The 22,237-nt window shown below is 44.0% G+C and overlaps 1 protein-coding gene and 1 long non-coding RNA gene across 3 annotated transcripts in view; one reads left to right on the top strand and one right to left on the bottom strand.

The window, feature by feature from the left end:
* Window positions 1–2,911, top strand: part of LOC141100153 (uncharacterized) — a 94,936-nt gene extending 92,025 nt beyond the window's left edge. The window contains exon 9 of one of the 2 annotated variants that reach the window (XM_073588426.1): window positions 1,506–2,911. In XM_073588426.1, coding sequence (XP_073444527.1) covers window positions 1,506–2,785 — 1,280 coding nt within the window. In that variant the 3' untranslated portion in view covers window positions 2,786–2,911. Of the gene's footprint in view, window positions 1–1,280 lie in introns of both variants that reach the window. The other variant, XM_073588425.1, reaches the window with a different exon arrangement.
* A 13-nt stretch (window positions 2,912–2,924) lies between these two features.
* The window catches only part of LOC141100156 (uncharacterized), a 45,580-nt gene continuing 26,267 nt past the window's right edge, over window positions 2,925–22,237 (bottom strand). The window contains exons 2-3 of the long non-coding RNA XR_012234619.1: window positions 4,092–4,190; window positions 2,925–3,052 (exon numbers count right to left, since the gene is read on the bottom strand). This is a non-coding gene — a long non-coding RNA (uncharacterized lncRNA). The remainder of the gene's footprint in view (window positions 3,053–4,091; window positions 4,191–22,237) is intronic.

Genomic DNA, 22,237 nt, shown 5'->3' with positions numbered 1-22,237 from the left:
ATATATGCGCAAACTTGTCCATGATCCCTGGTATGCAGTAAATAGGTCCGGCACCATAGTAAGAGAAACATGCCCAGCTCATGATGCTGGCACCACCACGCTTCTCTGTCTTCAGAGTGTACTGTGACTTGAATGCAGAGTTTGGGGGGTGTCTGACAAACTGTCTGCGGCCATAAGACCCAAAAAGAACAATTTTACTTTCATCAGTCCACAAAATGTTTCTCCATTCCTCTTTCGGCCAGTTGATGTGTTCGTTGGCAAATTGTATCCACATCAGTAAATGTGTTTTTTTTACAGTGGGACTTTGCGAGGACCTTTTGCTATGAGTTTAGATTCATACAGGTGTCTTTTAACTCTCCCAGTCCTCACAGGTAACGTGAGACTGTGATCATCCTGGAGCTGATCATTATCTGAGCCTTTACCATTCTGGCTCTTCTTCCATCCATTCGAATTGTGGTCTTCCGTTTTCTTTCACGTCTTTCTTGGTTCGCTTTCCATTTTAAAGCATTGGAGATCATTTTAGCTGAACAGTTCATCATTGTCTGCACTTCTTTATACGTTTTACCCTCTCCAATCACCTTTTTAATTAAAGTACGCTGTTCCTCTAAACAATGTCTCGAACAACCCATTACTCAGGCTTTCAAGGAGAAATGTATGTACAACATGTTCTGGCTTCACCCTTAAATAAGGGCTACCTGACTCACACCGGTTTCTTCACAGAATGATTGACCTCACTAATTGAACTCCACACTGCTACTATTTTGAACACCCCCCCTTTCAATTAGTTATTCTTATACGCAGACTCAAAAGCATGCAGTTCATGAATACTGAGTCGGTTGGTTTTCTTAGAATCTACTGTAGGAACTGGTAAATTTTTTGACATGTGGTAATATAATTTATACCAAAAACAGTGATTAATCTGGTTAGTCATATTAGACTGCTATTATTTTTAACACTACTGTACCACTTAGTAGAACCGACTTTCAGATACCTTTATGAATCTTCACTGAGCATGTAACTGGAAACGGTTGGTGACGAGGCACAGTGAAACATGAACCTACGGAGAAGATGGATTCAACAGAAAAGTGAAATTATACCTGGTGGCCTCACATCATAATCTTTTAGTACCTACTGTACTTTATGGTCTCCTTTCTTAGTTGATAATTGAAATGCATAACATTTTATATGGAAATGTTATAAAGTGTATAATAATATTAATGTTAATATCATTTCAAGGCAGCGTTATCGAAAGATTATAAAATAAATTTTATTTTTGACAGATGAATGTACCAGGAGCTCAGATGGACATCTGATATTTTCAGATTTTACAGAAGATGAGCGTGATGTAACATCAGATACATTTGAAGAACATGCCCTTATCCCAAATACACCTCCAGACCTTCACAGTAAAGAAATATCTGACCCTTTTCAGCAGGTCTTATCTTCTACTTCAAAGAACAAAATGGAAAACAAATGTCAAAGAAGGGCTGATGAACGTGAACTAGCTGACAAGGCGGAGAAAACATTGTCATGTTTAGAATGTGGGAAATGTTTTAGTCAGAAATCAAATCTTGCTAGACATCAGAGAAGTCACACAGGGGAGAAGCCATTTTTATGTTCCAAATGCGGGGAGTGTTTTAATCAGAAATCAAATCTCATAAGACATCAGAAATGTCACACAGGGGAGAAGCCATTTTCATGTTCAGAATGTGGGAAATGTTTTACAGAGAAGTCACATCTTCTTACACACCAGAGAAGTCACACAGGGGAGAAGCCATTTTCATGTTCAGAATGTGCGAAATCTTTTACAGAGAAATCATATCTTGTTACACATCAGAGAATTCACACTGGGGAGAAGCCATTTGAATGCTCAAAATGTGGGAAATGTTATAGCAAGAAATCCAAACTTGTTGTACATCACAGAATTCACACAGGAGACAAGCCATTTTCATGCACAGAATGTGGAAAGTATTTTAAATCAAAGTCAAATCTAGTTACACATCAAAGGATCCACACAGGGAAGAAGCCATTTTCATGTTCAGAATGTGGAAAATGTTTTACAGAGAAATCTCATCTTGTTACACATCAAAGAAGAAGTCACACAGTTGAGAAGCCATTTTCATGTTCAGGATGTGGGAAATGTTTTAGTGAGAAATACAACCTTGTTAGGCATCAAAAGATTCACACAGGGGAAAAGCCATTTTCATGTTCCGAATGTGGAAAATGTTTTAATGAGAAATCACATCTTGTTATACATCAGAGAACTCACACTGGGGAGAAGCCATTTTCATGCTCAGAATGTGGGAAATGTTTTAACTGGAAAACTAATCTTGTTACACATCAGAGAATTCACACAGGGGAGAAACCATTTTCATGTTTAGAATGTGCAAAATCGTTTAAAGAGAAGTACAGTCTTGTTACACATCAGAGAATTCACACAGGGGAGAAGACATTTTCATGTTTAGAGTGTGGGAAATGTTTTAACAAGAAATCCGATCTTGTTAGACATTGGAGAATTCACACTGGGGAGAAGACATTTTCATGTTCAGAATGTGGAAAAGGTTTTAATGAAAAATCAGACTTTGCTAGACATGTGCGAATTCACACAGGAGAGAAGCCATTTTCATGTTCAAACTGTGGGAAATGTTTTAGTCAGAAAATAAATCTTGTTAGGCATCAGAGAAGTCACACAAAGGAGAAGCCATTTTCATGTTCAGAATGTGGAAAATGTTTTACAGAGAAATCAAGTGTTATTAGGCATCAGAGAACTCACACATGGAAGTAGACATTTTCTTTTTTTTAGCATTTTATTGACAATAATTGCAACAAAAAAAATACAAGTTATTGTCAAGTAAAGTCACATGTCTACAAGATAATGAGAACAATTTAGAGCATTAAATGATTATAAGAAGATGTATACAATTGCTGTTGATTAATGAACCATGAACACCATTTCACAGCAGCTTAAATGGATTGTCACATTATGCTCTCTTTCATCCGATTTGAGACTGGCATTTACATAGAAATCATAGTACGAGTTGCATCCCAATCCCTGAAAAAATAACACAGAGAAGAAAAAAATGTATGAATGTATTGTTATGAAAAAAATGTAAGAGCGCAATAGGGTCTTATCTAATGTAAATAACTGGTACAGAAGTATTAGAACTGCTCTGGTAATAGGGTTGTGTGATACACAACACCTAAAAAGCTTGGAATACAGATGCTGCAGCTTCCTGGGGATATGTCGCAAAAAGAAAGGAAGTTGTTCTGCACTCGCTGGAGTCGCGACAAACCAGTAGTAAGGATAAAAATGTAGGTTTATTTGTCTACGCGTTTATTATTAAACTTTTATCCACTAAAGCCAGGGGAAAAAAGCTCCATAGAGGGTGCAGAGCTGGCAAAACACAACAAAAAGGGAAAAACCAGGATCCCCCTGATTCTGAACTAAGGATACAAACAAAATCTAGACAGATTTTTAACTCATCTAACCATCACCTTACTAAGGGTGAGACATCTCCAAAGGTCTGTCATTTTGTCCAACTTATGAAACCAAAGACGTTGATATATTTTTGGATTTCCAAGCTTTTATTAGAAAAATAACACTAAAAAGGCATTTCCTTGTAAATAGTAAAAAATAATTACCTTTGATAACGCATGGGATATACCTGATAATTATTTACATGTGGATCTCAACATGAAATTCTCTTTTTACCCTACTGATAGTAAAGGGCAGTACATCAGTACATTTTATTTTCTGGTATTGAACAAATTTAAGACCTCCCTTACACTAAAAAAATCAAACAAAAAATTTGACTGCCCAAGAGAGAGCAGCCTTGCGATCTCTCTGGAATAATACAGACATTATTGTCAGATCTGCGAATAAATGTGGGGGTATTGTTATCCAAAATACCACTGATTATTGTAAGGAAGCGAGCAGAATCCTGTCCGATTCTGTATATTTCCAAGAGATCACAACTGAACCCTTTGACCATATAACCAGTCAGTACAATACTCTCATTGAGAAGTCAATAACCATGAATATTTGAAATAAGAAAGAAAAGAAGTCTTTGATTAACAGATTACCCCACAACCTTGTTTTACTACCATTTGCATAAGATTCACAAAGATCTTCTGAATCCTGGCCATCCGATCATCTCGGGTATTGGGTCCTTAACAAGTAATTTGTCTGCCTGTGTAGATAAAATCATGAAACCACATGTATGTAATTCATCTAGTTACATTAAGGACTCCACAAAAATTAGCCTACTTCGTGTTCTTGAATGGAAAAATTTGTATGTCTTTTGTAAGGAGGCTAATGGTCGTATAACCGATGGGAGGTATGTGTCGCAGAGATGGCTGCTCCCTGCTATGCAACCCTGATTATTTTGGCTTTAGTGCACGTGAGCACTAAGATGTCGTTTAGTGCACCTGGTCAGGGTTGCAGGTAGCTATGAGGGATTGGCTGGTCGGGCTACCTGCATACCTCACATGTGGGTGTGGTTACAGCTTATGTAATGGAGGCTGATGTTGGAGACCTCCATTATCTCTGTGCAGAGAGGGAGAAGTCTTCCTGTGTATGTGGCTCCAGACCGAGCCTGAATGCTGGACATTACCCCAACCTGTGTGCCCACAGGCCTGAGGGAGCAGAATCCTGCAAGGACCTGTGTGAGGTCAGGATCATGTGATATGGCCATGTGCGATATCAGTGGCTGGTGTCTTGGTAGAGCAGGAACTCTCACATAGCTCTCGGAGGAGCTAGGGGACTGTGCTATGGAAACTGATGCTGTGTTTTGCCTAATGTGAAGACTGTTTACCATTTGGTGCTTTGGTGGTTTATGAAGCCAATAAATCCACATGGAATTCCAAGAGACCGTGTTGTTGTGAATTCTCTCTCTGGCTTCCCTCTGGTGATTACTGAAGATAGTGGAGCTGGTCAGATTGAGAGTTCTCTTTCTGGGCTCCCTCTGGTGGTTACTGGAGGTAGTGGAGCTGATCTGATTGACAGAGGCTTGCCACCTGATAGTGAGGAAGACGATTGGAGATCTGGGGTTTCTGATTTGGATTTAAGACAGCTGACTCTATCCCTGCTGGTGATTTTCTTCCTGTGCTTCCTGAGGTCTGATGTCTCCAGCCCTTTCCCTGCATGTTCAGCTAAGTGGTTCATTTGCTAATCTGTTTGCATTTGATCTGGTTCTGTTTATCTCTGCTTTGAGCGGGTCAGCTATCTCCGGCTGGGGTTGTGCTGAATCACCGCCCATATGTTACTGCATGTGCCAGTTTGTTTTTGTCCCCTTTTATATTGGACTCCTTTTGCTTTGCTTTCAGAATATACCAGAGTGCTGATATACTGGGGGCGAAGTCGTGCGACTTCAGTGTTTTTGTGCATCAGACGTGTTGGGCTTTTTGCAGGGTTTTTTGCATGATTGCATACAGTGTCTTTCCTGTCCTGTCTAGTCAGTGTGGGCCCCATCGTTTACTCTAAAGAAGGAAAGAATTTATAAAAAAAAAAAAAAAAAAGTGTCAGAATTTTTTTTTTTCATATATTTTTTCCTCTTTTTTTTCTGGGGCTGTAGGAGGATATTTTTTGTCTAAATGGAGACTAAGCAATTGTCTGATCGTGTTGAGCAGCTTGCTGCTGAAGTGCAGGGAATTTCTGCCTATCTCGCTCAATCATCTGCTGTTGAACCAAAAATCCCTACTCCTGATGTGTTTTCTGGGGATCGGTCAAAATTTTTGAATTTTAAGAATAATTGTAAATTATTTTTTGCTTTGAAACCTAACTCATCGGGGAGCTCTGTGCAGCAGGTTAAAATAGTCATCTCCCTGCTATGCGGCGAACCCCAGGATTGGGCCTTTTCTTTGACACCTGGAGATCCTATTCTGGCTAATGTGGACGCGTTTTTTAAAGCCTTGGAGTTGTATGATAAACCTATTGCTATTGATTAAGCTGAGAAAACTTTATTGGCATTGAACCAGGGTCAGGATTCTGCAGAGTTATATTGTCAAAAATTCCGAAAGTGGGCGGTCCTTACTAAATGGAATGACGATGCCCTAGCAGCTCTCTTTCGGAAAGGTTTGGCAGAAACCGTAAAAGATGTTATGGTGGGATTTCCTGTTCCCTCTGGTCTTGACGACTCTATGTCATTGGCCATTCAAATTGATCGGCGTTTACGTGAACATAAAACTACACGAGAGGCGTTGCCGCCTTTCGAACGAAATTCTGAACCCATGCAATGTGATAGGGTTTTGTCTAGGGCGCAACGTCAGGAGTTTAGAAGGCGTAATAAGTTGTGTTTTTTGTGCAGGGACGCCTCTCATACTATTGCTGTCTGCCCTAAACGAGAAAAGCATTTTGCTCACACATTTGCGGTGGGCAGTGTGCAGCCTAAGTTCCTTTTGAAGATTACCCTGATCTCCTTGTCTACATTTTCCGCTAAGGCTTTTGTTGATTCAGGAGCAGCTTTGAATCTGATGAATTTGAACTTTGCTAAAATTGTGGTTTTCCCATGATACCCCTGCGGACTCCTATCCCTTTTAGGGGTATTGATGCTACTCCCTTGGCAGAGAATAAACCCCAGTTTTGGACTCAGGTGATAATGCGGGTCATCCCGGACCAACAAAAAAAAATGTCAATTTTTGGTGTTGCACATTTTGCATGATACTATTGTTCTGGGTTTCCCTTGGTTGCAAACTCATAATCCTGTTATAGATTGGAAATCTGTGTCTGTGGTGACTTGGGGGTTGTCATTGTGTTCTTAGTGACACTCCTGTTTTCTCCACCTCTCCCCAGTCTCATGATATTCCTGACTATTTGGCTGATTTTTCTGATGTATTCAGTGAGAGTAAGTCTGCGTCTTTGCCTCCTCATAGCAGTTATGACTGTGCAATTGAGTTAATGCCCGGGTGTAAATTTCCCAAGGGTCGACTTTTCAACTTATCTGTACCCGAACATGATGCTGTGCGATCTTATATCAAGGAGTCATTGGAGAAGGGTCATATTAGACCATCCTCTTCACCTTTAGGTGCTGGGGGGTTTTTTGTGGCCAAGAAAGATGGTTCATTAAGGCCATGTATTGACTATCGTTCCCTTAACAAAATCACTGTTAAATATCAGTACCCGTTACCCCTGATTTCTGATTTATTTTCCAGAGTTAAAAGTGCCTGTTGGTTTACTAAGCTTGACCTCAGGGGGCGTATAATCTTATTCGCATCAAACACTGGGATGAATGGAAGACGGCGTTTAATACTCTGGAGGGACATTTTGAGTACCTGGTGATGCCTTTTGGGCTCACTAATGCCCCTTCTGTCTTCCAGTCTTTTATGAACAATATTTTCCGGGACTTTGTGGATAAGTGTCATGGTATGCCTAGGTTACTTTAGGCTAAAACCCCGGGACCCCTGCGTGTTCCTCAGACTAGGGAAAACCCTGTCTGTCCCTCAACCCAGGGTTTACACTGAAGGTGTGCCTGCCTGGGCCTCCACCCTGTCCCTGTCTCCTGTCCAGCCCTAAACTGAACCCTCCACCCAGTGAGGGGACCAGACACCAGACCCCACAAATACGTATGGACAGGGGTAAAAGAAACACCACACCATTAATACACAAGGGAATACAATAATGTGCAAGGGCAACCAAATATATATATATAACAGGAGAAAGAACAACTGAGAGATATACTGCACCAAATATCAGACGCTCCAAAACCACCACTGCTGACCGGTATTGCTAGCACTAGGCAAAAGCTATATTCGGCGACGCCCATAGTCAGGACGGACTATTTAAAGACCAAGGGCGTGGCCCAGCCCTCAGCCAGCATGACAACCTGGTTAACCCTATCCCGACTGGAACAGAATACCCAACAAAGTCCCTGAGCATACTGTAGTGGAATAGGGTATTACCGCTGTCTGCCGGACACCCTGGTGTGAATAGTGTCCGACATGACAATACTGTAGTGGAACAGGGTATTACCGCTGTCTGCCGGACACCCTGGTGTGAACAGTGTCCGACATGACAGTACCCCGCCTTCTACGAGGGACCTCCGGAACCTCACCATGTCGAGGACCTGGCTTGTCCGGATGGCGACGATGGAACATAGTAACCAGTCGATCAGTATGAATGTCTGAGGCCGGCACCCATGTCCTCTCCTCAGGACCATAGCCACGTCAGTGGACCAGGTACTGTAGAGTGCGACGCACAACCCTAGAGTCCACCACTTTGGACACCTCAAATTCCAATGCGCCATCCACCAAGACGGGAGGTGGTGGCCCGGGAGAACCATTCGCCAAACCCACGACCTTTTTTAGCAATGCTTTGTGAAACACATTATGAATCTTATACACAGCTGGCAACTCCAAACGAAATGCCACGGGGTTGATCACTGCGGAAATCCTAAATGGGCCAATGAACCTGGGACCCAACTTAAGTGACGGTATTTTGAGCTTGATGTTCCTTGTAGATAACCACACCCAATCACCCACACACAGGTCCGGACCTGGCACACGTCTGCAGTCAGCCACCCGTTTGTACCTGGAACCCACCTTCAACAAGCGCTGCTTAACTCTCCTCCAAACAGACGACAATTGAGCTCCCAACTGGTCCTCCTCAGGGACGCCAACCGAGCACCCCTGACGCAAGGTACAAAATTGAGGATGTTGACCATACACACAAAAAAAAGGAGATTCCCCAGACGATTCCTGGCAATGGTTGTTTATTGCGAATTCTGCCAGAGGAAGAAACGCTGACCACTCTTCCTGATTGTCGGAAACAAAGCAGCGCAAGTATTGCTCCAGGTTTTGGTTCATCCGCTCAGTCTGCCCATTCGACTGAGGGTGGAAAGCCGATGAATGAGATAATTTGATCCCAAGGCGAGAACAAAAAGCTCTCCAAAACTTTGCCACAAACTGCGTACCTCGATCAGACACAATGTCAGACGGGACACCATGAAGTCTGACCACCTCGCGAATAAATATCTGAGCAAGAGTCTTAGCATTGGGCAAAGATGGTAAAGCAACGAACTGTGACATTTTGGAGAACCTATCAACAATTACCAAAATGACCGAGTTTCCCGCCGAGGCGGGCAAGTCTGTAATAAAATCCATGGAAATCTCAGTCCATGGCTTACTGGGCACCCTGAGAGGCTGCAACCTACCAGCGGGAAGGGAACGAGGAGTCTTGGCCCGTGCGCACGTGGTACAGGCAGACACATGAGGCCACATCCTGCCGGATTTTAGGCCACCAAAAACGACGCGATACCAGTTCCAGAGTGCTCTTAACCCCTGGATGACCTGCCAGTACCGTGTCGTGATGTTCGCCTAACACTCTAGAGCGTAGATGTAGTGGCACAAAAGATTTATTAGCAGGCAACCCCGGCGGTACCTCCTCCTGAGCCTCCGCAATCTGCCTCAATTTCTGTCGTGATGGCAGATACCACCACACCCTTTTGGAGAATAGGCACCGGCTCTTCACATAACTCTCCACCAGGAAAACACCTGGATAAAGCGTCTGCCTTAATATTCTTTGAACCAGGTCGATAGGTAACAATGAAGTTGAACCGGATGAAGAATAATGCCCAGCGAGCCTGTCTGGAGGACAGGCGCTTAGCAGATTCTAAATAAAGCAAACACTTATGGTCGGTTATCACAGTAATCTGATGAACAGCCCCCTCCAAGAAGTGTCGCCACTCCTCAAATGCCAACTTGATGGCCAACAATTCCCTGTTGCCAATATCATAATTATGCTCCGCAGGCGACAGCTTCTTGGAGAAGTAGGCACACGGATGCAACTTGGCCCAAGATGGGCCCTGAGACAGTACAGCCCCCACTCCAACCTCCGACGCATCCACCTCCACGACAAACGGTAAGGAGACGTCGGGCTGCACCAGAATGGGCGCTGAGGCAAAACTATTCTTGAGGAATTCAAACGCCTGTACCGCAGGCTCAGACCGGTCAGAAAAGTCGGTACCCTTTTTAGTCATGTCAGTAAGTGGTTTGGCAATCATAGAGAAATTCTTAATAAATTTCCTATAGTAATTGGAGAAGCCAAGAAATCGCTGAAGCGCCTTAAGATTATCAGGCCGATCCCAATGTAGTACCGCCTGCACCTTTGCGGTGTCCATCTTAAACCCTGAGGCGGAGATTATATAACCCAAGAACGGTAGCTCCTGTACGACAAACACACATTTTTCAAGCTTGACATAGAGCCTGTTCTCTCTGAGCAACTGCAGGACCTGTCTAACATGCTCTATATGTGTATCATGGTCGCGAGAGAAAATGAGGATGTCATCTAGATAAATTATAACAAATCTCCCCAACAAATGAGAGAAGACATCATTTATGAAATGTTGAAAGACCGCCGGTGCCATAGTCAACCCAAACGGCATTACCAAACTCTCAAAGTGACCCTCAGGGGTATAGAATGCCGTCTTCCACTCATCCCCCTGACGGACTCTTATAAGATTGTACGCCCCCCTGAGGTCCAGTTTGGAGAACCACTTGGCACCAACCACTTGGTTGAACAAATCAGGTATAAGTGGCATAGGGTAAGGATCACGAACCGTAATCTGGTTGAGTTCTCTGAAATCCAGACACGGGCGTAAACCGCCATCCTTCTTTTTAACAGAAGAAGCCAGCAGCCAGAGGAGAAGAGGAAGGTCTAATATGACCCTTGCTCAGACTATCCGCAATGTAATCCTTGAGAGCTAGCCTCTCGGGACCTGAGATATTAAACATTCTAGCTTTAGGTAACTTGGCCCCTGGTTTCAACCTAATAGCACAGTCATAGGGGCGATGCGGTGGTAGTTCTGAACAACCCTTCTCAGAAAATACATCCGCATAGTCCAGCAACGGCTCCGGAATACTGGGAGTCAAAGCGGAAATACATGTAGCCAGGCACCTCTCCTGACACTCCTTGCTCCACTGAATTATGTCCTGGGTCTTCCAATCAATAACAGGATTATGCATTGACAACCATGGAAAGCCCAGAACCATCTGAGCCGGTAAGTTACTAAGCACCTTACAAGTTACCCGCTCTGAGTGTAATACTCCAATGTGGAGTTGTATATCCAACACACACTCTGTGATCTCCCCTTGAGACAACGGGGAAGCATTGATGGTAACCACCCGGATGTGGTTCTGCAATTTCTCCACCGGAAATCCTGCTGTATGCGCGAACTTCTCATCAATGAGATTGGCAGCTGAGCCACTATCAACCAACACTGTAATAGAGAGCATTTGCCCCCCAAGTGCTACCCTAGCAGGGAGCATACACTGGGAAACCATGACGGAGGATACACAAAGGCTCAGACTAGACTCCTCCAAACCCTCTGAGCCTATCAGTTTTCCGCCGGCGCGCCCTTCTTAGGTACCAGGGGGCAAGCGTTAATAAAATGTCCTCCTTTGCCACAAAAAAAACAAACCCCCTGACTTCTGTGCCAAGGACGTTTAGGCTTGTTACTCGGTGACTGTGTTATACCAGCGATCTGCACGGGTTCCACGGATTCACCCGAGGCAACCTCACCTACAACTCCCCCACCTCCCGGAGGCAACGAAACCAGCGCCCCCTGACGGAGACGGCGGTCTATGCGTACTACAAGTGCCATCGCAGCCTCCAGAGAGGCGGGAGTCTCGTACATTAGGAGAGTCTGTTTAACCCTTCCAGAAACCCCATGCAAAAATTGACTTCTAAGCGCAGGGTCATTCCACTGCGTGTCCACCGCCCAGCGCCGGAATTCCGTGCAGTAATCCTCAGCTGGTCGCTCACCCTGTAGCAGTGAGCGTATCTTAGACTCTGCTAAGTTTAATCTATCCGGATCGTCATAGATCAAACCCAGAGCAGAGAAAAAAAAATCTACAGACTCAAATGCCGGTGAGTCAGACGGGAGTGAAAAGGCCCAAGCCTGTGGATCACCACTCAGCAAAGAAATCACCAAGCCCACGCGTTGAGCCTCATTACCTGAGGAATGTGGACGCATACGGAAATACAATTTGCATGATTCACGAAAAACCGTGAACTTACCACGATCACCAGCAAATCGTTCAGGAAGGGGAAACTTGGGTTCAGCTGCCCTGGCTGCAGCCTCAGCAGGTACTGCAGGAGCTGACAGGCCTTGTTGCTGGACCGCCCCCCTAAGTTCAGTGACCTGTATGGATAGAGCCTCTAGCTGCTTGGTTAGGGAAAGTATAGGATCCATAGTAAGTAACCCCTATATTCCCTATCTATACTTTTTTTTTTTTTCTTACTTTAGTATTTGGGCCGACTATAATGTCATGGTATGCCTAGGTTACTTTAGGCTAAAACCCCGGGACCCCTGCGGAGTCCCTCAGACTAGGGAAAACCCAGTCTGTCCCTCAACCCAGGGTTTACACTGAAGGTGTGCCTGCCTGGGCCTCCACCCTGTCCCTGTCTCCTGTCCAGCCCTAAGCTGAACCCACCACCTTCCACCCAGTCAGGGGACCAGACACCAGACACCACAAATACGTATGGACAGGGGTAAAAGAAACACCACACCATTAATACACAAGGGAATACAATAATGTGCAAGGGCAACCAAATATATATATATATAACAGATAGGAGAAAGAACAACTGAGAGATATACTGCACCAAATATCAGACGCTCCAAAACCACCACTGCTGACCGGTATTGCTAGCACTAGGCAAAAGCTATAGTCGGCGACGCCCATAGTCAGGACGGACTATTTAAAGACCAAGGGCGTGGCCCAGCCCTCAGCCAGCATGACAACCTGGTTAACCCTATCCCGACTGGAACAGAATACCCAACAAAGTCCCTGAGCATACTGTAGTGGAATAGGGTATTACCGCTGTCTGCCGGACACCCTGGTGTGAACAGTGTCCGACATGACAATACTGTAGTGGAACAGGGTATTACCGCTGTCTGCCAGACACCCTGGTGTGAACAGTGTCCGACATGACAATAAGTTTTTGATCATTTATCTGGATGATATTTTGATCTTTTCCAGTGATTGGGATTCTCAGGTGGAACATGTCTGGACTGTTCCGGATTTTGAGGGAAAATTCTCTCTATGTTAAGGGATCGAAGTGCCTCTTTGGTGTACAGACGATTTCATTTTTGGGATTCAATTTGTCCCCGTCGGCTATTGAAATGGACCCAGCCAAGATACAGGTCATTTAAGATTGGGTTCAGCCCACTTCTTTGAAGGCTCTCCAGAAGTTTTTGGGTTTTGCTAATTTCTACCGTAAATTTATAAGTAATTTTTCTGGTATTGTTAAACCACTGACTGATTTGACCAAAAAGGGCGCTGATGTGGTGAATTGGTCTCCAGAGGCAGTTTCGGCATTTCAGGAGCTTAAGTGGAGATTCACTTCTGCTCCGGTTCTACGGCAACCTGATGCCTCCATCCCATTTCAGGTGGAGGTAGATCCTTCTGAGATTGGTGCAGGAGCCGTTTTGTCCCAAAGAGATCCGGTGACTTCTAAGATGAATCCTTGTGCCTTCTTTTCTCCAAAATTCTCCCCATCTGAACGTAACTATGATGTGGGGAATCGGGAATTGTTGGCCATGAAATGGGCATTTGAAGAGTGGAGACATTGGTTGGAGGGAGCTAAACATCAAGTTGTGGTCCTCACCGACCACAAGAATTTGATTTATCTTGAATCAGCCAAACACTTGAATCCTAGACTGGCTAGGTGGGCCTTGTTTTTCACGCGTTTTAATTTTGTGGTCTCTTTTCTTCCGGGCACTAAGACTGTTAAGGCGGACGCCCTTTGTAGGGGTTTCTTTGCGTATTCTCTTGATGTGACTGAGCCTACTACCGTTCTAAATGAGGGTGTAGTTCTATCCGCCATCTCTCCCGATTTGAGACGTGCCTTGGAGGAATTTCAGGAGGACAAACCTGAACGTTGCCCTATGGGAAAATTGTATGTCCCTAACCAGTGGAGGAAAAGAGTAATGTCTGAAATTCATTGCTCCGCGCTGGCTGGTCATCCAGGTATTTTTGGTACCAGAGATTTGGTGAGTCGGTCTTTTTGGTGGCCTGCCTTATCTCGTGATGTTAGAAATTTTGTGTAGTCGTGTGGGACTTGTTCTCGGTCTAAGCCCTGTTCTCGTTCTAGTGGGTTGTTGGTGCCCAGGAGGCCATGGACTCATATCTCAATGGATTTTATTTCTGATCTTCTCTGTCTCTCAGAGAATGACTGTTATCTGGGTGATTTGTGATAGATTCTCTAAGATGGTCCATCTTGTACCACTCCCAAAGTTGCAATCTTCTTCTCAGTTGGTGCTCTTGTTTTTATAACAGGTGGTTCGGGTGCACGGGATTCCTGAGAACATTGTGTCGGACAGAGGAGTCCAGTTTGTTTCTAGATTTTGGGGAGTTTTTTGTTCCAAACTGGGATATCAGTTATCTTTCTCCTCTGCATTTCATCCTCAGACCAATGGGAAGACTGAGAGAACAAACCAAACTTTGGAATCCTATTTGAGATGTTTCATATCTGCTGATCAGGATGACTGGGTCTCATTTTTGCCCTTGGCCGAATTTGCGCTAAACAGTAGGGCTAGTTCTGCCACTTTGATGTCGCACTTTTTCTGTAACTTTGGGTTTCATCCTCGATTTTCTTCAGGGCAGGTGGAATCTTTGGCCTGCCCAAGTGTGGATTCTGTGGTAGAGAGAATGCAGCAGATTTGGGACCAAGTGGTGGATAAGTTGTCCCACTCTCAGGAAAAAGCCCAACGGTTTTCCAACCGGCATAGGACCATTGGTCCCCAGTTTAAAGTGGGTGATATGGTATGGTTGTCTTTAAAGAATATTCCTATGAAGGTTGCGTCTCCAAAATTCAAGCCAAGATTCATTGGACCTTATAAGATTTTGGAAATCCTTAATCCCATTTCTTTCCATTTGGCTCTTCCAGTTACATTTACGATTCATAATGTGTTCCATAAGTCCTTGTTGGAGAGGTTTGTAGAGCCAGTAGTTCCCATGGCGGCACCTCCTGACCCTATATTGGTTAAAGGCTTGTGGAGCAAGAATATCCAGGAAAATTAATGAAAGCAGCATTTAATGTTACAAAGGGCATTAGTAGGACCGTTTGTTGCATAAGGCTTCTGTACCCCCTGTCACGATCCCGCCGCTGACACCGGTATGTCATGGACGGAGGGACGCGACGTACTGCCAACACACGGCTATCACAGGCACAGGGGGGCTTACCTTAGTTATCCCACCGCTGGCACCATGTGATAAAAAAAACAGCAAGCTAGTCTTGCCTTAACAATTTACCGCAGGGGGTTTATTTTCGTTGTCCCACCACTGCCTACAATACTTCACGAAACTCTTCAGTTCCACTTTGGAACTCACAGGCTCTCCGGCGCCCCCCTTACCCTCAGGTCAGTCAGGGAACTATACCTGGGATAATTGGTCGCCGGCCGGCTGCTTCAATCAGGTCTGTCCACCCGGCACGCTACAGTGAGGGAATTATAAAATGCTCTTGCCGCAGCCACCCAATTAGCTTATAAACTCGCTTTCCGTCACAGTCAGCAGTACCTGAGACCCAGACCACACTTCGCTGCCACCAGCTCCAGATTTTCTCTTATTAATTTATAAACTTAATAGAGGGGTTCGAAGCCAACCAGATTCAGTAGCGTAATTATCTTAAAGGCACGTAAATTCGTCTTAGAGCATGAAGACAGACTAATAAAGTTATAATTTATTCCCCAAAAGGCGGGCAGTGATTACAGAGATAAAAGATCTTACAAAGTTGAGACATTAGATATGTACAATGCACATATAAAATAAACTGGTTTAAAAACAGAAATTAACACTTACATGTGCTTACAAAGACTGGAAAGCATGTATTTGGAAGTCGCCTTGCTACACTTGTAAGGAGAGCTTTAAACTAGAACAACATGGGAAGGGAAGCAAAAGACCAGAAAAAGCCATACACCTGACAAATGCTATTGAGAACTCTGCTATTAGAAGTGGAAAGGAAGAACAAAGACGAAAGAATCTAATTAATAAAAATATTGGAGAAAGAGAAACCAATCACAAACTAAAGTGTTTCTATACTAATGCACAAAGCATGGGCAACAAACAAGGAGAATTGGAACTACTAACACAGGAAAAGAAATATGATGTCATTGGAATCACTGAAACTTGGTGGGACAATACACATGATTGGAATACAAGACTAGAAGGATACAACTTATTTGAAAGAAACAGACTTGATAAACGAGGAGGGGGTGTCGCATTGTATGTTAGAAACGCGTATATCTGCACAGAGATTGACGCTTCAGAGACTGGGAATTCTGTGGAAACTGTTTGGGTAAGAATACAAGGACAGAACAATGGAAAGGACACCATTGTAGGCATTTACTACAGGCCGCCTGTGCAAGCAGAAGATATGGATGAACTCTTTATGCATCAAATGGCCAAGTTCTCCAAAAAATATGACATAGTTGTCATGGGAGATTGCAACTATCCAGACATTTGTTGGGAATCTCTCTCAGGCAAAACTAACAGGTCAAGGAAATTCTTATCCTCTCTTGCTGACAACTTTATCTTCCAAAAGGTAAGGGAGAAAACAAGGGGAACTGCTACCTTGGATCTAATCCTTATAAACAGGGAGGAAATGGTTGAGGAGGTAAAAGTGGCTGGGACCCTAGGAGGTAGCGACCATGCTATTTTAGAGTTTTGGATAACTAGAGGCGGAAGACCTGTGAAGACTCAGACGTCAAGGTTAGATTTCAGAAAGGCAGATTTTAAGAGATTCAGAAAGAGAATTGGAGGGATCCAATGGCTGGATATCCTTAAAGACAAAAATGTCCAGGAAGGATGGGAAATCTTGAAAAATGAAATTCTCAAATCACAGTTGTTAACAATTCCGAAAAGAGGGAAGAATAGGAAGCATTTAAGGAAACCAGGATGGATGAACACAGAACTTAAGCACATGCTAAAAAGGAAGAAAAAAATGTTTATAAAATGGAAAGAGGGAGGCATATCTAAAGAAGAATATAATGCTGTCTGCAGAACCTGCAGGGCACAAATCAGATTATCTAAAGCTGAAAATGAATTGAGGCTTGCAAGAGATGTCAAAAGCAATAATAAAGGATTTTGGGGATATGTCAAAAGTAAAAGAAAAGTCAAAGATGCTATAGGATTTTTACAGGATGAAAATGATGAAATGGTAAGACAGGATGTTGAGAAGGCTGAACTTTTAAATTCCTATTTTGCATCTGTTTTCTCTCAGAAAGGAAATGTAACATCAACTGTTATTCACTGTCCTATTAAGGGAATAGAAGAATCCAGGATATCTATAAACAGAAAGATAGTGAGGAAACACTTAGCTAACCTAAATGAATTCAAGTCTCCAGGTCCAGATGAATTACATCCCAGAGTACTGAAGGAGATAGCAGAAGAAATTTTTGAACCCCTCTCCATAATCTTTGAAAATTCTTGGAGAACAGGAGAAGTGCCAGAAGACTGGAGAAGAGCAAATGTTGTTCCTATCTTCAAAAAGGGGAAGAAGGTGGACCCAGGCAACTATAGGCCGGTGAGTCTGACTTCTATACCAGGAAAGATCTTTGAACAAATTATTAAACAACATGTATGTCAATACCTGGATAAGAATGAAGTGATTAAACAGAGTCAGCATGGGTTTGTAACTAATAAGTCATGTCAGACTAACTTAATTTCCTTCTATGACGGTATCACTGATTGGGTGGATCAAGGAAATGCTGTAGATATAGTATATCTTGACTTCAGCAAAGCATTTGACAAAGTCTCTCATACAATCCTTATTGAAAAAATGACTAAGTATGGAATGGACAAGGCAACTGTTAGGTGGATTCATAACTGGCTTAGTGATCGGACCCAAAGAGTGGTCGTAAATGGCTGCACATCCAGTTGGAAGACTGTCTCAAGTGGGGTACCACAGGGCTCTGTCCTGGGCCCTGTATTGTTCAACATCTTTATCAACGATTTAGATGAAGGAATTGAGGGTAAACTGATTAAATTTGCTGATGACACAAAGCTAGGAGGGATAGCTAATACTAGAGAAGAGAGAGAGAGGATTCAAAAAGATTTAAATAAACTGGAGAAGTGTCATGTCGGACACTGTTCACACCAGGGTGTCCGGCAGACAGCGGTAATACCCTGTTGGGTATTCTGTTCCAGTCGGGATAGGGTTAACCAGGTTGTCATGCTGGCTGAGGGCTGGGCCACACCCTTGGTCTTTAAATAGTTCGTCCTGACTATGGGCGTCGCCGACTATAGCTTTAGCCTAGTGCTAGCAATACCGGTCAGCAGTGGTGGTGTTGGAGCGTCTGATATCTGGTGCAGTATATCCCTCAGTGGTTCTTTCTCCAATCTGTTATATATATATTTGGTTGCCCTTGCACATTATTGTATTCCCTTGTGTATTAACTGTGTGGTGTTTCTTTTACCCCTGTCCATACGTATTTGTGGGGTCTGGTGTCTGGTCCCCTCACTGGGTGGAGGGTGGTGGGTTCAGCTTAGGGCTGGACAGGAGACAGGGACAGGGTGGAGGCTCAGGCAGGCACACCTTCAGTGTAAACCCTGGGTAGAGGGACAGACAGGGTTTTCCCTAGTCTGAGGGACATCGCAGGGGTCCCGGGGTTTTTGCCTAAAGTAACCTAGGCATACCATGACAAGAAGTGGGCAGCAACTATCAGAATGGTTTTTAACAGGGAGAAATGCAAAGTACTACATCTGGGCAATAAAAATGAAAAAAGTATATATAGAATGGGAGGAATAGGGCTAAGTGACAGCACATGTGAAAAAGACTTGGGTATACTAATAGATCACAGACTGAATATGAGTCAACAGTGTGATGCAGCAGCAAAAAAGGCAAATGCAATTCTAGGATGTATTAACAGAAGCATACAGTCTAGATCACGTGAAGTCATTATTTCCCTCTACTCCTCTTTGGTCAGACCTCATCTGGAATATTGTGTCCAGTTTTGGGCACCACATTTTAAAAAAGACATCAACAAACTGGAGCAAGTTCAGAAAAGAGCGACCAGAATGGTGACCGGTCTGCAAACCCTGTCTTATGAGGAAAGGTTGCAGGATTTGGGATTGTTTAGTTTGCAAAAGAGAAGACTGAGAGGAGAATTAGTAGCTGTCTACAAATATCTAAAGGGCTGTCACATTGTAGAAGGATCAACTTTATTCTCATTTGCACAAGGAAAGACTAGAAGCAATGGGATGAAACTGAATGGGAGGAGACACAGATTAGATATTAGAAAAAACTTTTTGACAGTTAGAGTGATCAATGAGTGGAACAGGCTGCCAAGAGAAGTGGTGAGTTCTCCTTCAATGGAAGTCTTCAAACAGAAGCTGGACAGACATCTGACTGGGATGATTTAGCGAATCCTGCTTTGAGCAGGGGGTTGGACCAGATGGCCCAGGAGGTCCCTTCCAACTCTACGATTCTATGATTCTATGATTCTAGATGGTCTTAAGCTAACCATGTGGGGAGAAGGGGCAGCCAGCCACACGTCTCCACTCATCTGAGAACCTCTTGGCATGAGATCTCTGGCAGGAATGGCTGAATTTTAGGGAAGGAATACCTTATAGCCTAGGGTCGGTGACATCACTAAAGGGGCTGGCTGGTGATGGTCCTCCTCCTGCTCAAAGTACAGATGTGGGTCCGGAAAGCTTATTACCACCATATCTGGGCTTGAGAACCTAGCAGAGTATCGGCAGGACCATCATTCATCTTATATTGAAATTAGCTTCGTAATTACACCAAACACCAGCTGTTTATTCCACTGTGGATAGGAGAACTCCATTTCACTGGTTCTGTCGGTACCAGGAATTAGCAAGAACCACTGTAGTGGAGCCCGATCGGCGCACGTTACCAAAATGCCATTTTCATATTTGTGCCGCGGATTGGGTCCGCTGTATGACCTCTTTTAATATTTCCCACACTTGAATTCGCTGCATGGTTATGACAAAGGACATTCTTTCCACTAGCTGGGGAGGGGGTAGGTTGGCACAGGAAGTGTCTGGTGTCCTGTTACAGATGCAGGCACAGAGCTGGAATGTGGGTGTGAGCTGCGGGGGAAGGAGGAGGGTGCCGCAGCTGCTGGGAGGCAAAGTCTCCTCTGTAGTGTAATAATCAGGGAACCTTAGATCAGATCTTACAGTATCATTACAAGTATTACACCCCCTGAGAACAAATAAGAATTTAACCTCTTTACCACCTTTAGTTCAGCAATTAATGAAGTACGCAATATTCTAAAAGAACACTGGCGCTTAATATTAGGTGACACGATCCTTGGTTCTTATCTACCAAGAAATCCTAGTATTACATTTCGGAGGGCATCGACCATCAGGAATATTAGCACCTATTTGAATACGCACAAAATCAAACAATAATGGGAAGCATTTATGTCTGAGGGAATTCACCGTGCCTTCAAGTGTAACACAGCCATATGCCTCTGTTGTAGGTCTATTATGCACAAAACTTCCTCCTTGATGTCCTCAAGTACTAATGAAATATTTCCAATAAAAAGATTTTTAACATGTCAATCTAGCTTTGTTATCTACCTAATATAATGCCCCTGTGGCAAACAGTATGTAGGGAGAACAATCCACCCCCTACACAATATACTGAACAAGTATAGGTCCAACGTTACTAAAGATTTTTTACAGCATGGTCTATCCAGACATTATGCAATATCCCATAATAAAGACTAAAGAGCCCTTAAAATTAGAGATGGGCGGACCCATGGACAATTGGGTCCGGCGGATCTGAGACAGTTAAACAAGTTTGTGTACCAGAACAGTACCGGGACCCCATTCACTTGAATGACATCATGGCAAGCACTGCTTCTTATTGGCAGTAAAATCATCGCCAGTCAGACAGCCGCGGTTCTCACACTGTGAAATCACAGTGTGTCCCTGCAGCTGTGTTCAGAGGTATTATTATTATTTATTATTATAGCGCCATTTATTCCATGGTGCTTTACATGTGAGGAGGGGTATGCATAATACATACAAGGTAAAAACTTTACCTCCAGTCACTGGCATCGGCTGATGGAACTACTGCTCCCATCGGCCTACGCCAGCTGCACCTAACAACGAGGCAGCAGCTGATGGGAGTATTCATCAGCCTGCGCTCTAAATAAATTATTTTAAAGGGAACCTGTCACCCCCCCCCCTTCCTGGCATTTTTAAGTAAAAGAGCCACCTTGTGCAGCACTAATGCAGCATTCTGTCAAGGTGGCTCTTTTATTTATGGTACCTTCCACCGCAGAAATAATAGTTTATAAAATTGGTCAAACATACCTGATATTTGACAGGGGGGCAGGTCTTTCCCCATCTGACAGAGACGCCTCACATCCGTCACTCATGTCTTCCTGCATTTTTGGATCCGCCTCCACATCGCTCTTTTCAAATTCTGGCGCCTGCGCTGTCCTATTTATTCTTGGGCATGCGCAGTTACCGCTGCCCGTCCTCTCTCATGACTTCCTGGCCTTCCTATCGTGCCTGCGTGGACGCTCGGCCAGAGATCCCGCCCCGCAGTCGCTTATGGTTTATTCACACTGCGGGTCTGGGAATCTCGGGCATGCGCAGTAGTTATCTGCGGCTCTCCGACTCCATGAAATCCCTCCGCCTCTTTCCTACATTGCAGCGTCATCGGTGGGAGAAGCTGACGATTCCACCGATGACGCTGCAATGTAGGAAAGAGGCGGAGGGATTTCATGGAGTCGAAGAGCCGCAGATAACTACTGCGCATGCCCAAGATTTGGCTAGGAGTCCCAACAGCTCCCTTAACAGAACCAAGTGTTCGTCCATGGTTTCTGTGTGCAGGAGCAAGTCATCTACTTATTGTAGGAGAAAATCTGGCCAAGAAAACACTCGGTACAGCCACCAATGCCTGGTGAAAATATAAGTACACCAAACATGTACTGTTTGTTTCCCCCTGTAATGGCAAATTTGTACCTTCAGTTCTCAGTGAGTTGGACTGAAAAGAATCCATTGGCGACATTGATGGTCGAGAATAAATGGCTTTTGCCACTTATCCTTGCCATTATGTCGGTGCAACAGCAGGGACAAACATTGGGTTGTATTTGTTAAGGATACGTAGGTCTATAGTGAAACACCACACATTTGTGTCCTTCATCGGCCACAGAGGGTTGTCGCACTTTGAATTTCTCTCTGTGACCACACCTCTTGTCTCCACTTCCAGGGCAGTGTTGATTATCGCCTGGGTCGCTTCTGGCGGGAAGTGGTATTGGCT

This window comes from Dendrobates tinctorius, unplaced genomic scaffold (assembly GCF_039654945.1).
Source record: "Dendrobates tinctorius isolate UK_male_01 unplaced genomic scaffold, ASM3965494v1 ptg000103l, whole genome shotgun sequence".
In the NCBI taxonomy this organism is placed as follows: domain Eukaryota; kingdom Metazoa; phylum Chordata; class Amphibia; order Anura; family Dendrobatidae; genus Dendrobates; species Dendrobates tinctorius.
Note: the sequence above shows the minus strand (reverse complement) of the source record. Positions and strands in the feature narration are given on the sequence as shown.